General features: G+C 33.1%; 2 protein-coding genes and 1 long non-coding RNA gene across 7 annotated transcripts; 1 reads left to right on the forward strand and 2 right to left on the reverse strand.

The window, feature by feature from the left end:
- Positions 1 to 5: 5 nt before the first annotated feature.
- Positions 6 to 5,020, forward strand: LOC107910416 (small RNA degrading nuclease 5). The gene is made up of 14 exons (XM_016838246.2): positions 6 to 248; positions 355 to 411; positions 507 to 572; positions 693 to 826; positions 904 to 1,013; positions 1,700 to 1,819; positions 1,929 to 1,999; positions 2,421 to 2,480; positions 2,773 to 2,828; positions 3,145 to 3,205; positions 3,331 to 3,598; positions 3,755 to 3,936; positions 4,023 to 4,318; positions 4,716 to 5,020. The coding sequence occupies exons 1-14, from the start codon at positions 159 to 161 to the stop codon at positions 4,837 to 4,839; spliced, it is 1,695 nt and encodes a 564-aa protein (XP_016693735.2). The 5' UTR covers positions 6 to 158; the 3' UTR covers positions 4,840 to 5,020.
- Positions 5,021 to 5,115: 95 nt separating this feature from the next.
- Positions 5,116 to 8,350, reverse strand: LOC107910415 (scarecrow-like protein 1). Of its 5 annotated transcripts, none has more exons than XM_041088430.1 (4): positions 8,166 to 8,350; positions 6,756 to 7,068; positions 6,439 to 6,657; positions 5,116 to 6,339 (listed from the first exon to the last, which is right to left on the reverse strand). In XM_041088430.1, the coding sequence occupies exons 2-4, from the start codon at positions 7,027 to 7,029 to the stop codon at positions 5,264 to 5,266; spliced, it is 1,569 nt and encodes a 522-aa protein (XP_040944364.1). In that variant the 5' UTR covers positions 7,030 to 7,068; positions 8,166 to 8,350; the 3' UTR covers positions 5,116 to 5,263. The 5 variants fall into 5 exon arrangements, with proteins under 5 accessions (XP_040944364.1, XP_016693733.1, XP_040944363.1 ...); XM_016838244.2 differs by adding an exon at positions 7,679 to 7,740 and having other exon boundaries at positions 5,116 to 6,657; XM_041088429.1 differs by having other exon boundaries at positions 7,679 to 8,350.
- Positions 8,351 to 12,509: 4,159 nt separating this feature from the next.
- On the reverse strand, positions 12,510 to 14,072 carry LOC121214613 (uncharacterized). Its single transcript, XR_005910193.1, has 4 exons — positions 13,895 to 14,072; positions 13,755 to 13,822; positions 12,845 to 13,646; positions 12,510 to 12,668 (listed from the first exon to the last, which is right to left on the reverse strand). It is a non-coding gene; the product is annotated as an uncharacterized lncRNA (long non-coding RNA).
- Positions 14,073 to 14,804: the final 732 nt, after the last annotated feature.

Genomic DNA, 14,804 nt, shown 5'->3' on the forward strand with positions numbered 1-14,804 from the left:
GTTCAGACCATTTTCCATTACTGTACTTTTCCAATTCCCTTCTCTGCCGAATTGCCCATATTTGTTAAAAGAAAAAATAGAAAAAGAAAAAAATTGTTTGGGTTCCCAGAAAAATATTTAGAGAGAAACTAAGAAGATTTGTTTTTTTAAAGAAGAAAATGGCGTCTCTAAAGGAAAAGAGTGAAGAGGCAATTCCAGAGGAGGAAAAGAAGGAGAGCTCTAATTATTTTGATATTTATGGACCTCAAGTACTCTTCCTTTTTCGCTTGCTTTCAAGTTTTATGTACAGAATATATTGATTTTCTTTAGTATAATGGGGGAATGGAATGAAACTTGAAGCCTTCCCTTTTGCAGGCAAAAGCAGAACTTGTTTTCAAGACGCCAGAAGCTGACAGTACTTTGAATTTGCAAGTAAGTTTCTTAAAACTGACGTTGTGAGGGGGAAAACCATTATTTATACTCTGAGAAACATAGTTGAACTTTGGGGATTTTTGTTTTGGTACCAGGATGTTCAAGGACTTGTTACCTGGGTTCTTGCCGATGGATTCATGCCTTCCTGGGTCTTTATTAAGGTAAAGAATATAATGTTATGTATTAAACTTTATTATTGGTTTCCTCATTAATGAGTGGAACAAAGTCTTTCATTATTGGGTTTTATAAAAAAACATGTTCTTGTTTTACATTGTTTGCAGAATAAGCCGCTGATACCGAAAGTTGTTATGCTTTATGTCCCTGGCTTGGATGCAGCTTTGTACATAGCTCAATCCATGAAACTTTCTGGTTTTAAACAAAGTTGTGGCAATCCTCGGGCACTTTTAGCACTTAGGTTCGTAATGATTTTGTTTCTGCATTTCTTGTCTATGATGCAATGTGCTGTGTTTATGAGTTCTGTTGTTTTTATAGTTGTGTATCAGATGGGATGCAGACAATAGACGCACTCCTAACGTGCAAAGTGAAGAGAAAGAGAAATGTAATTGATTCAGCAAGGGATGTAAGCCAATCAGCTGAGCAAGGTGCAAAATCCGTCTTTGCATGGTCTACTTCTTTGTTTGCATAAATTTCTTACTTGTATGCTGGAATTAGGTGCTTGACAGGGTTAGTTGATTTTCGTTAGAGGATTGCTAGTCCAACTTGTGTGACTAGAAAAGAAAAGCTTTGGGGACCTTAAACGTGTGCCATGTACTCTTCTGGTGGTCTTAACTAATTTTCATTGAGACAGAATGAAGGTATTTCAGCTGTTCCACACTTGTTGATAAATGGTGTTCCCAGTTCTTTACTATTCACTCAGAGTTGGGCTGCAATCCTTAAATCATGTTGGTTATTTATCATATCAAATAAGGTTATTGGGAGTGTAAATTCTCTGTGAGAAAGAAAATATTTAAATAAGTAGAAAGGCAAATTCGTAAACAATTATGTTCTGTTCCAGTTTACTTTTCATATTTGTAAAATCAAAATCATAGTAATCACTCACTATCTTGATTAAGATTTTTTCTTTATAATGTCTACAATTATCAAAAAGTTATATTTAGGAGATGAGATGGTTCCTATTATGTTGCAAAGGTTATGTTGCCGCTTGGCAATCCTTTTGTTGCTTTCAGCATCACAACATTACAAGGTTTTGCTTAATAACATCTTAACTTATTTGAGTATTTCTACCAACGCAATAACCTGTTGATTATAAAATGACATCTTTATGCAGAAACATCCATCTCTTCAATGGACTCTGCAGAAATCTTGAAAGACATTCCTTTCCCCATTTCATATTATATGCTTACAGCAAAGGAACTAGAAGACAATGGATTTTGTTATGATCAACCAGGTGTGCTAAATGTTTTCTCTGACTGTTACATATACTTTTCTTAGCATCTTAATCTTGCTTCTTCATTGTTCAAATGTCCTTGGTTCATTCTTGGATTTGTTACATGTAGGTTTTCTTCCTACTCGTCCTGCTCCTGATGGATCTTCTCCTTATGAAATGTTGGCACTTGACTGTGAAATGGTAAATCCTGTGTGTCAGCTTATGACTAGATCATGATGACTTTTTGCTTCTTTATTGTGAAATAAGATAAAATCATGTAAACTATTAGTTGGAGAATGTACAGTGACAAGATATTGTTGCTTTCTTCTGAAGAAGTTAGATAAAATCCTACATAAAGCTTAAGAGCTTTGCCTAGAATTTCCTTGGTACACTAATTTTGTCTCCAGACCCACCTGTGGCTTAAAACGTTCATCTCTGATCTGAATTTATGTGATTGTTTGCTCAAGTAGAAAATAAATTATTATATACTCTGGACAATTGTGCTTCTTACCTTCTGCTCTGGCTATTAAGTTTTCTTGTGTTTATGTAGTTAATTCTGTGTGCTCATCATGATGGACTTTGTTTTTTTTCTCTTATTTTTTGTCTGCTTACGTTCATGCAGTGTATAACAAGTGAGGGTTTTGAGCTTACAAGAGTGACCCTGGTTGATATTAAAGGACAGGCATGTTGAATTGAATCTCTTCTCTCTTTTCTTTTCTGTTCTAATATTTCTTATCAGTTTCCTAGCCAACTATTTATCAGTTTCTTTTAGATAATTTTGATAGTGGCCTATAATTGGCATTTAAGGCATACAAATAATACTCCTATATCTTTTTAATGAACTTTTACTCCCATAAGAAAGAGGAAAAAAAAGAAAGAAAAGAGTAAACCATCTTTTTATTGCTGCATCATGTAAATGATACAACACATTTACTAGATAAATTGGCTAAAAGTGCAATGATTTTTGTTGACAGGTTGTACTGGATAAATTGGTTAACCCATCAAACCCTATCACCGATTACAACACAAGGTAAATGCAATTTGGAACTGTTGAAGTTAGGTCCAAGTAGAGTTTCATGAAAACTATATTTCTTTTGTCTACTATCTCTTAGTGTCATTCAAACAAAAGGAAAAGATCTATTAGTTGGTCAAGTTTATGCTGTTTTTTTTTTTAATATGTGTGTGAAAAAATTTCCCATGCTTTGAATTGTTCGACTCAATTTGTATTGACAGATTTGAAATCTTCAGTCATCCAACTCTGAGATCACTCTCCCTGTCTCTAGGCATACACTTTATTATTTCTTATCATTAGGTCAATTTCATAATTTTGTTTATTGCTTAAGCAGGTTTAGTGGAATCACATACGAGATGTTGAGTGGAGTGACTACAACTCTTCAAAATGTTCAGGTTTTACTCCCTTTGTTGACTATCACTAATCATTGTCGTTATATTTTTACTGCACTATTGTTGAATTAATGTTCCATTAAAAAAAGCTCATGTACAAATTATTTATATTTTCTTCCTGTTTTCAGGAAGATTTTCTGATGCTGGTTCACAAAGATACCATCTTAGTCGGGCACTCCTTGGAGAATGACTTATTAGCTTTGAAGATTTCTCATGATCTGATAATTGATACATCTGTATTATACAAACACCCTCGCGGTGGATCTTATAAAAGTGCTCTTCGAGTTCTTGCGAAGAGATTTCTTTCTCGGGAAATACAGCAGTCGGGGAGTGGACATGATAGCATTGAAGATGCAAGAGCTGCTATGGATTTGGCTCTGTTAAAGATTAGAAATGGCAAGTACTTATTTTCTTTGCATTCACATTGATTAGGTTCTTTTACGTGAAGAAGTCAGATATACCTTGCATCAGAAGGTTTATCATATGATTATCTTTTTTATAATGTAGAAACGCATATGTAAATTCTTATAATGTCTTTGCTTCTTGTGTTAGGACCTGATTTTGGTTCGCCACCATCCTTTATGCGTAGGAAGCTCCTTACACTTCTGGGTGAGTGTGGCAAGACCTCCTCTTTCATTGATGATATTTCCATAGTGAAGCGATATGCTTCTGAGTCATCCCATGCAATCCCAGTTTGCTCTGATGATGAAGCACTTTTAAAGGCTAGAAAAGAGGTAAGGCTTCGTTATATTGCTTTTCTGGTATACCTTCTTCTATCCAAGCTTGCTTATCAACTTCGTACATTTATCTGTTGTGGCAGGTCAAGAATGACCGTGTTCACTTTGTCTGGACACAGTTTTCAGAATTGAATTCCTATTTCAGAAAACAAGCTGAGGATGACGTAAAGTTGAATGGAAAGCTTGCGGAAATGATGTCATTGCTTACATGTGATAAGAAACCTGCCAAACGCAAAGGAGTAAAATACAATATTTCAACTGAGCTAAAGGAAATTTTAACACGCATCGACGCTAGGGTTCGTAGTCTCCACACTGCATTACCCACTAACTCGATGTTTATAATATGCACCGGACATGGGGACATAGCCATTGTTCATAGGTAAGTCTTACTTAACCTGTGTCACTCATACACTATGCAATGTACCTTTCTCTCTCTTAAATCTTTTGAATAATGTTACCCTGATCCATTTGTAAGTATTCAATTACTGTTGCATAAATATGGTTTGACACCAATGAGATTTTAGTTACCTGGACTTGGAGGTGAGTGTTGCACCTAAATATGTGTCCAGAAACGGTCTGCTCAATTTTTCTAAGTTTTTTCGTTTATTTAGAGGATTATATCCTTATGTTCATGTCCAAATATTAAGTGTCAAACATGAGTACTTTAAGAAAAATGAAGTCCTAATAACATGTCAATAATTAGCTTTCCTTTTCCCATTGAATTTTCAATCATAATATTAATTTTGGCTTGCCCTTTTTCATGTGCATGGATGAAGATTAAGGAAAATGCTGACAGAGCAAAGTGAAACAATGATTCCACGTGAGAAACTTATTAAGGTTTTGGAAGAGCTGCAGGCCCAAGCTGAGGTAGCTTTATGTTTTGTTGGTATGAAGCATTAGATATACACACACACACTAGTTTGTCTTGCAACTTCCTAGAGCAATGAGGAATGCTCATGTAAGTTCACAGGCTGTTACAATTTTAACAAATTACAATCATTCTTTTGATGCTGTACTGGGAAAATTTTGTAAACAATGATCAAATTTCTATACTGCTAATGGTTATTAAAAGTTTTGTTCAGTTCTCTTTCTTGTTTCCCCGTTCTTTTTCAATTTACTTGGACGTAACTCGAAAAACTCAAGCAGCTCAAGTTATTGAGGCGAACAGAGTTCAAATGTTTCAAAAAACATATATTATTCAAGAAAAATGTTAGATAATTAGCAATACCTACTCTTCTCTGGAATTTTACATAAGCACAAAGGATTAAAGTCATTTTTCTGGAACAACTCTATAGTTTACAATGAACATTCAGAGCTGAACTTCCTAACTCCATGCTGAAGCAACAATCAAGCTTTTGTCTTCCCAACCAAAATGAAGTGCACCCACATCCTCCTTCAGCTTGTACCTGTCACAGTATTCCTTGATAAGCTTCTGGATTGTATCAATTACATTTGAACTCATTGGACATGACTTGAAGCCAGCCATTATCATCCTTGCCCTCCACTTCCCTGCGACTTCGTATCGTTCTATCCTTTCCTCTCCTTCACATGCAATGATGTTAACTATGTCCCGTGCCAGGCACTGTCTTTCGACGTTCATCCGATCCTGGCTCTCCCTAGGAAGGGTGGCGTCCAGGGAGTCAAAAACAGCAGAGTAGTAACTATAGGCTTCGATAAACCTTGGGAAGAATGGTGATGTGTTTGTGTTTACATCTTGCTCGACGACAGTAACAAGTTTTGGATTCATGCTCTTAACCATCCGAAGAAGCTGATCCCGCTGATTGATCGTTGAAACACTCTCATCAGGCATGTGGTGGAGTAGAAATGCAAAGTTCACTATAAGTGCTTCGCCCGGCTTGCAATCCAGCATAGATGGAGCAACAAGTGAAGTCCTTGAGGGAACTGCTCGAAACTCGAAAGGTACACCGAGTATTTCTGCTAGCTTCTCAAGTCTTAGTCCGACAATTTCGAGGCCTCCATTAAGACGTTGGACTGAATCAGGGTCATCAACTCCGGTTAACCTCAAATGAGGTGGCTTACCCGGCAGCTTAGCTATTGTTTGAATCAGTGTAATATATTGACTACCTTGACTTATATCAAAATCTATTATATGTACTCTTTTCTCACCTTTAAATGCCTCAATAATTGCACCATTTGCTGCCATAAATCCAAACTTGAAACAAGGGCACACTTCAAAGAGGATTTGCATTGCTGCAAGCCTATCAGAAGAAGGGGGCTCTTTGCATCTTAAAGCTTTGTAAAGACATTTTCCGGATGCTGCCATGCGAGCTGCAAGGCCTTCGACCATGTAGGCTGCAATTCTCTGGGGCGGATCTCCTTGAATCGAGACCTTCTGGCGAAGCTCGTTTATTATGGCTGAAGCTTTTTCAATGTGACCTTCTGAGAGTATAGCAGCACATTCAATCAGCATTTGCTTAGGAGTCTGAGATGAAACATGTGAAACCTCTTTGTTACCACTAACGCTATCGAGATAAGTACCCGAGGATGATGACTCCTTTGGCGAGTCGTGATGAGAACCCATCCTGATAGGATCAGACCACTCACCATCTACTTCCATGCTTAGACCAGTGCCAAACATGTCATCATCCCCATCAACATCATTATCAGCAAGCAGAGCTCTCTCCAGTTCTTTAAGCTTCAGTTTCATCTTATCCAAATCAGAGTCTAGTGTATCTGGGCTTTGGATTTCCAAGTAATCTTTTAAAAGAAAATGGATTGGACAATATAAGAACATTGAATTAACGAAATAGAAGACTTCAATGGTTTTAGATCAGTCAGGGAGAAAAATGAACTACCTCTTATCTGGCAAGAAGAGACATCTTGTAGGCGAACCGAACTTCCAGAAATTCCAGAACTAGATGAATGTATAAGCTCATCTGTAGGAGAATCAAGGAAGTACTTTTCGTAGCTCTCGCTGCTGTAAGAATCCATAACATAAACAGGCTTATGCTTATCAGAACCAAACATTCGAATGGCCATGCCAGTACTATCACTGCTATCCTGTATTGAATAGAGATTCGTATTTCTACATGACGCAGTAGCTGGTTCGGCAGACCTTACTAAAGACATGGTTCCAACTCTCTGGACAGTCGAATTATAAAATGGTTGCTGCAGAAAAAATCACAAATCAAACACCGATGCAAGACATGAACTCAAATAGCTTATGAGTAACATGAAATAATCTCCATCATGTGACAAATCATTGGCAGCAAGACGTGTTAGCACAAAACAAGTGGCCCTATGTAAGAAATGGACCATGTCACCGCCGTATTTAGATTATGGGAATTTGGGATCCCTTCATTGTTCAGATCAGGCTGGACAATCACTTGTGAGTATGGTGAAAGAGCCAAAAATATAACTTATTTGGGTTTCAGCATTCCCAGACCAGAAAGATCTTAGAAAGGTTGCCATAGACATGTTTTGCTATCATCCTTAACATACAAATAACAGAGAAAGCATTGATCCAGATGAAGATCCGTCAGCAAAAAAACTCGATTTCAAGGACAAACATAGCCGAAAACCGAAACTCCTAAACAAGCTCGAACAATGATCAAATTCAAGGTTTTGAGAACTGATTTTGATGGAAAAAGAACAACAGGCAACATACAGGACACAGCAAAACATTGAACAATTCTAAAACAAGTTCTTGACGTTCCATTTCAGGGCTTAAAAAACTCATCAAAAAGTTAAAAAAAAAAAAGAAGGGTTTTCCCTTTACCTGATGCATGAGAAAGGTCTTCAAGAAGAAGAGGCAAAGATCATTATTTGTACAGAAAAATCCTACAATTTCAACAGATAAAATTCCAGATAAAGCTGAGCTTTATAGCACTTTGCTTCAATGGAGATGAAAACGATGGGATTGACCTTGTATTCAACTAATTAAATACCAATCCTAAAGCAAATATACCTATTCTAAACACTTTAGATTATGCGGTTAGGTATGATTAAATAATCAACGAAGCACAAGGAAAAACACCCAACAAAGAAGTAAAAACAAAACCAAAATTGTAAGAAAAAAAGAATAAACAAACAAACAAAGAATACCCAGATAAGGATGTATACAATATAATAAATGGGTAACTTCAAAGGACTACAAGAATCTGAACAGATCAATATTCCATTATGACCCAAGTTGTAATAATAAGAGAAGAAAGAAAAAGACCAGACATGAAAAAGCAAATTCAATTTTCTAGTGAGAAACTCACCCTCAAACTGAAACCAAAAGGGTGTTTTCCTTTCCTTTTCTTTTTTCTTAAATTGTTTATTGTGACTGTGTGTGTTTCTTCTATCTCATAAAATGAAAAACAGGTTTTATTTATTTTATTTTGTTTGTTTTGTCAGAGTCTGCATGTTTATACCAACTTGTCTGACTCTGAGACGCTGTTTAGAGAGCGCAATGGGATGATGCTTTGTGGCTCTCTATTTTTATGTGGCGCCATCATTGGCTCTTCTTTTTCTAATCATTCAATCCCCACCGTCTAATATATTTCAAACCCCCTGCACTAATATTAATATATATTAAATTATTTGGATAAATTTCAATAATAACCACCTAACTATTAGTAAATTTTTTTATCACCCAATTATAAAAAATTCTAAAATAGTTATCTAAATTTTTTCGTCATAGTGGACTAAAGGTGGAAACTTTTAAAATTAATATAATAGTAACTTTTACCCTTCATATTTATTCGCTATTAAAATTTGTCTTGATTCTAAAAAATCTAATCTTCAACATTTTCGCATGGTTTAAATTGGTCATTTTTACAATTTTATTTTTTTGTGATCCTTTCACTTAAAAATTTTAAAAAACCAATTTTATTAACACCCAAAAATCTAAGATTATAATTTTTATCTTTTCTTATTTTTTTTAAAAATTAATCCTTAATGCCACAAAAAAAACTATAAAAAAAATTAAATTACACAATGTGTAAATGTTAAGAGTTGAAAATTTTAGAATCAAAGACTAAATTGGTATAATTTCTATATGTTGGTGGCTAAATTGGCCAGTTGGTGACAAAAAAAAAATTGAATAATTGAATGACTATTTTATAACTTTTCATAATCCTATAACCTATAAATTTTTTTACTAATAATTAGATGAGTAGTATTATAGTTTATCCCAATTATTTTTATTAAAAAGTATTAAATTATGTGATACTATGATTTAAATGAATGAAAAAAATTATAAAAAAAATGAATTTTAATAGTGGTCGGAGGCTCTTTTTTTTTTGTCAGCTTAAGGTTTAATGTTTAAACTTTAGTATTGTTTTTTTAATTAGTTTTTTTATAAATACAAAATTATTAAAAAAATATAAATATTTTTTAACCATGTTTGTTGTTTTATTTAAAAATAATTTTTTAGACTTTCTAGTTAATGTATATTTTACCCTTTATTTTAGACACTTATTTAGTTTGTGTTTACTTTATTTTATTAAATTGGTACAAAAATTTAGATTTCCTCAGGTTACTCCAAACATTTAACAATATTAAATTTTTTATGATATAATTGTTATAACCAATTAGAAATTAGATTTTTATTTTACCTTCCAAATAAATCTAAATAGAAGAATATTCATTTTGTTTAAATTCATTTTGGAGGTATATTTTTAATAATTTATAATTTTTTTATAGTTTCAAACAATAATAACATAAAAAAATGATAACTTCAGAAAATTTCCAAGTATTTTTAGGATATTTTAGATTTTTAATTTTTTTATAATTTGGAATTTTTTCTAGAATGTTTATAGTTTTATAATTTCTTATAATTTTATATAACATTCAAATTTGTATAACTGTTTATAAATTTATAATTTCTTAATGATTATTAAGTATATTACTTTAAAGTCACCACGTATCATTATATTATTAATGTATAGTGTCACATCATCAAAAAATAAAAAGAATTAACTAAAGTATTTTTAAAATTTTTAAGTTTAAATACTAATTAAATAAAAATAGATATCAATTAGTAATAAATTCAAGACAAAATATACATTTAACTTTTCTTCCATGGCTTAAATAAATTTTTTTATGTAAAAAATTATTTACTTTTGAGAGATGTGTAGAACTTTCGTTGCATCTCAAAGAAAAAAAAATGGGTCATATTCCATCTTGTTTCAATTCTAAGAAAATAAAATAAAATAGTAAAATTTTCTTCATACGTTTTCTCAAATTCGTTTAAAATTGCATCATTTCTACATTTTCAATCATGTTAGGTTGAAACACAATTAGATAAAAAAGTAAATTTTATGAGGATAATCCGTACGAAAGGTGATACTTAATTAGAGAAAAATAATGTATTTTATAATTAATTTATGATATATTTTTTACACCATGTTTAAAATTACTCATAATCTTTTTTCTAATTAGTGAATAAGAGAGTAATGTATTTTAGCGTATTTAAACTCACTCCTCATTAGAGGTGCTCATGGGCCAGGCCGGGCCGGGTTTTGGCTGGGCCCATAAAAAATTTTCATCCCGGCCCGAAATATGGCCTAAAATTTTACCTAGGCCCAGCCCGGGAAAAAAATCATAAGCCCGAGCCCGGCCCGGCCTGGCCTATTTTTTAATAAATACCAAAAATTTATTTTAAAAATTAAAAATATTTTAAAATATTTTAAAAATATTTTAAAATTAAAAAATAAAAAAAAAGTATTTTAAAAATATTTTACAATTAAAAAAATTTTAAAAATAAATATATTTATTACATTGGGCCGGGCCGGGCCAGGCTAGCCTGGGCCAAAAAAGTATACCCGAAGCTCGATCCATTTTCTAAACGGGCCTCATTTTTTTCTCAAACCCATATTTTGAGCGGGCCGTTGGGCCGGACCGGGCCGCCCGACCCATGAACACCTCTACTCCTCATCATACTAACCTAAAAAAACAAAGAAAAATAATAATTTCATTTAAAATAATAATTGTTTTACTTTTAGCGTGTAAGGTAGTCGAAACGCGTGCAAGGATAAAAAGACATTCGTGAAAGTTCTCTACTGACTACAATATTCAATTTTCGTGGCTAAAACACGTAGTACAGAAGGAGATGTCAGAAATAGTCAACCTCTTAACAACTTCGATGGCTTTTCCTTTTTCTCTTTTATATTAGTTTTTATTCTTTTTTAAATTACTTTTTTTGACATTTAAGCAACATATTATCTTTTAATTTGATCACTATCCTTGTGCAATTTTCTATATTTTTTTAACAATCTAATTATACATTTTAATTATATTTGATTTTTTAGCATAATGTTTAGAACCTTCATAGCCACTCTTTAACAGAGGCGAAGTCAGAACAATTTTTTAAGGGGGCGAATGAAATTTTAATTTTTATAGTCTATATCTTTATAATTTTTAAAGGATTAAATCGAATTTTTATAATTTTAGGAGGAGCCAAAGTACAATTTTACCTTTACAAATTTAAAATTTTAAATAATTTTAGAGGGCCTAAACGATAAATTTTTATTTTTGGGGGGTTGGGCCCATGCCAACCACCCTAGAATCACCTCTGCTCCTCAATTTATAAATAGAAAAACAATAATACTCATATCAATCGAGTTAAGACTTAATCGATAATTTTTTATATTTTAATTCAAGAAAAGATAAAAATTTTTCAATTTTTTAAAACTATACCTATTTCCAAAAAGAGGAGTGTATTTTAAGTTTGGGTTGACTTCAATTGCTTCATTTATGTTTTTATAATAATGTCAAATTTACCATTGAAGTGTGAAGAATATGCAATGTGAAATGAATCAAAACCGAGTAGTGAGCAATCATACGATAAGAAATAGGGAGACTTTGGCTTTGAAATATATGCCAAAGTTTAATTTGTCAAATTAAATGATAGTTGTCCTAATTCTGTAGTTAAATTTACCAAGGATTATCTTGATTTTTAAAATACTGAATTTACTACCTTTTTTAATTTGATTTTTAGAAAACTTTGGTATATGTAAATTTTCGAATTTATTTTCATTTTGATTTTTAAATTTGAATTTCGAACAAAAATAATAATATGATATTATATGGTTGTGAGATGTTATCATTTAAAAAATTTAAAAAATTATATAAAATCTAAAAATATACAAAAAGTATTAAAAGTATAAAGAAATTCAATATATAAATATTAAAATTCAAATTATAATTTGACATAAATTCAGAATGTCACTTCATCATACTTTAACAAAATTCAAGTTTAAGGGTCAAATTGAAAAGAAACTATTAAATTCTAATAATAATGTAACACCACAAACATGGCCTAGACGTTATGGTCGAATCCGGGAGTGTCACAAGGAAGGGTTTTGAAAACAATGTTATTTTGTTAAAGCTTTGTAAAATTGTTTGATAAATCATCCAAGTTTTATAACTCATATTCGTTTATAACTATTACTGAAAGTGTTATTTCATTACTTCATTTGTCAAAACATAATTTACAGCGAAAGTCTTAAAAACCGTTATATTTTGGAAATTCAATTCATATTTTCGAAAAAGAAACCTTTGTTTTCGTAAAAACCATGTTTCTAATCATCTGTCACAAATAAAGAGTTAAAACAAAAATCCAAATCCAAAATAACAACCAAACAGTCCGAAGAGTCCAATAATTACAAAACTCCCAGAAATAATCCTTAATTAAATAAAAACCATATTTAAAGTCAATTCACGAACTTGTGGTCACCGTAAGACTCCGTCGCACCGATCTGCCTAAGTCTGTGGATTACCTGAACAGAACAGACAAATAGATGTGAGTTTTCGTAAACTTAGTGTGTAACCCAACAAAAATAGACATGCAACATACACAGATTTCCATAATCAGTCAGATACAGATTCGGACCTAAGTCCATAACAGATGCAGTTTTCATAATCAAATAAACAGAACAGATATAGTGAGTCTTACCCCTATCCTCTACATACCATCTCTGACCATCTCATTATACCATGTGGGGTTAAAAACACCCACCCATCCCTACGCATCAAATAGTGTCGATGTGACACATTACAGATAATATGCAGTCAACCTGCCAGAATATAAGCGAAGTGTCGCCATACAAATCACTTCCTCTACATAAACAAAACTCACTCCAAACACGAATATGGAATACATATACAGAATTAATAGATTTAACATGCTTAACATGTTTGTATACAAATATCATGCATACTTAAATAGTATAGTCAAACATACATATAGTATCCTACTCAGATCAGTCTATTAGAATATCATAACACACAAAATAGGGTTTGGTTAGCCCTTATCGACCCTACAGTAGGTCGACAGTCGATCGGAACAGCCCGTGCGAACTTAGGGAAAATTTCAGAATTATGGGTCCACATGCTCGTGTGACTTGCCCGTGTGGGTCGACACGCCCAGATTGGCCTTGCTTGTGTGGCCCACACGACTGGCCCAAAACTCGTTCGCCCATATAGTATGCCCGTATGGGCCCACATGCCCAATCTGGCCTAGCCCGTGTGGCCCATACGGTCACACTCACACAATCACATGGTCGTGTCCTACGTACAGCCACGCCTTCATCAAACACACAGTCGTGCCTTGCACACGGTCAACCACACAGCCAGGCACATGCCCGTGTGGCGTCGACAGAATGTTTTTTTAGTTTTCGCTGAAGCTCAGTTTTTCGTGTTTTGGGTGCACACTTGGAACAATTTTGATGCCAAACCACTCTCGAAATTACCAGCACCTAAAAACAGAATTACAATTGATCAAATCTAAGTACCGAAACGCCAATTATCGAAACCCCAATCGACATACTTGAACGAAGTACACAATGAAAAGTTCAATTACTTACCAGAACAATTACGACAACCCTAACACCCTACACGATAGACGAAGAATTTCGCTCTCCTTGATCAGCACCTAACACCAAGATACACATTAATAACACAACTGAAACAACCTCCATTCGCACAAAACTTCCAGAGTACTTACCAAACAACCCGTGCAGAAAACACAAAACCCAAAGCAGAGACCGAAAACAATTTGAACGAAAAAAGAAAAGGTAACAAAAAGAGAGGAAAACCGAGAGTACCACAAAAAGGAAGAACAATTGACGTCAAAATTTTGAAGAGAGAGAACCAAAATTTTTGAAAAAAACAAAAATATAATAAGATAACCACAACATCCCAACTCCCCACTAACATTTCAACCACAACTACCCACTCACTTAGACTCCTAATCCATCCAAACTTTCTCAACCAATCGAGGCAAAAAATATCACCCACCACTCACCTCATGATTTGAACATAAGACCTCCAACACAACAACCTCCTTACCACTCGAACCAACAAGCTCATTCTAATATGAATTAACAAACAATTCTATATAAGCCCACTCAACAAGGGTATAGCTAAGATAAAAAATAACCAAAATTTTGTTAAAAGTGGGAATTGAACCCAAGACCTCACACACACCAAAACACTTAACCACTAAAGTAGATACACATTTATATTAATTTTAACAAAACAGACTTAGAAATATTTAGGGTGTTACAAATGATGTGAACCAACAAAATTTAAAAATCAAATTGAAAAATTTGTCATGTTGAAAGAATAAATGTTTCTTTATTCCTAAGATTTAAGGTTGTATAATTAATTTGTGTAATTAGATAATTTATGTTGTAGAAAATATTAATTACAATATTTATAATAATTTGTGTACTTAAATAAAAAAATTATAAATTTGTACAATATGATAATGTTTTGTGTAATTGTTTGATTATACAAAACATTACTAAAGATGTGATATTTTTGTGGTTGGGTAATATTTTATGTAATTTTTGTGTAATTAATATCGTAATTTTTCATGTCACGTTTGATAGTAAAATTTGTAATTATAGAAG

Source organism: Gossypium hirsutum, chromosome D02, assembly GCF_007990345.1.
Source record: "Gossypium hirsutum isolate 1008001.06 chromosome D02, Gossypium_hirsutum_v2.1, whole genome shotgun sequence".
Taxonomy (NCBI): Eukaryota; Viridiplantae; Streptophyta; class Magnoliopsida; order Malvales; family Malvaceae; genus Gossypium; species Gossypium hirsutum.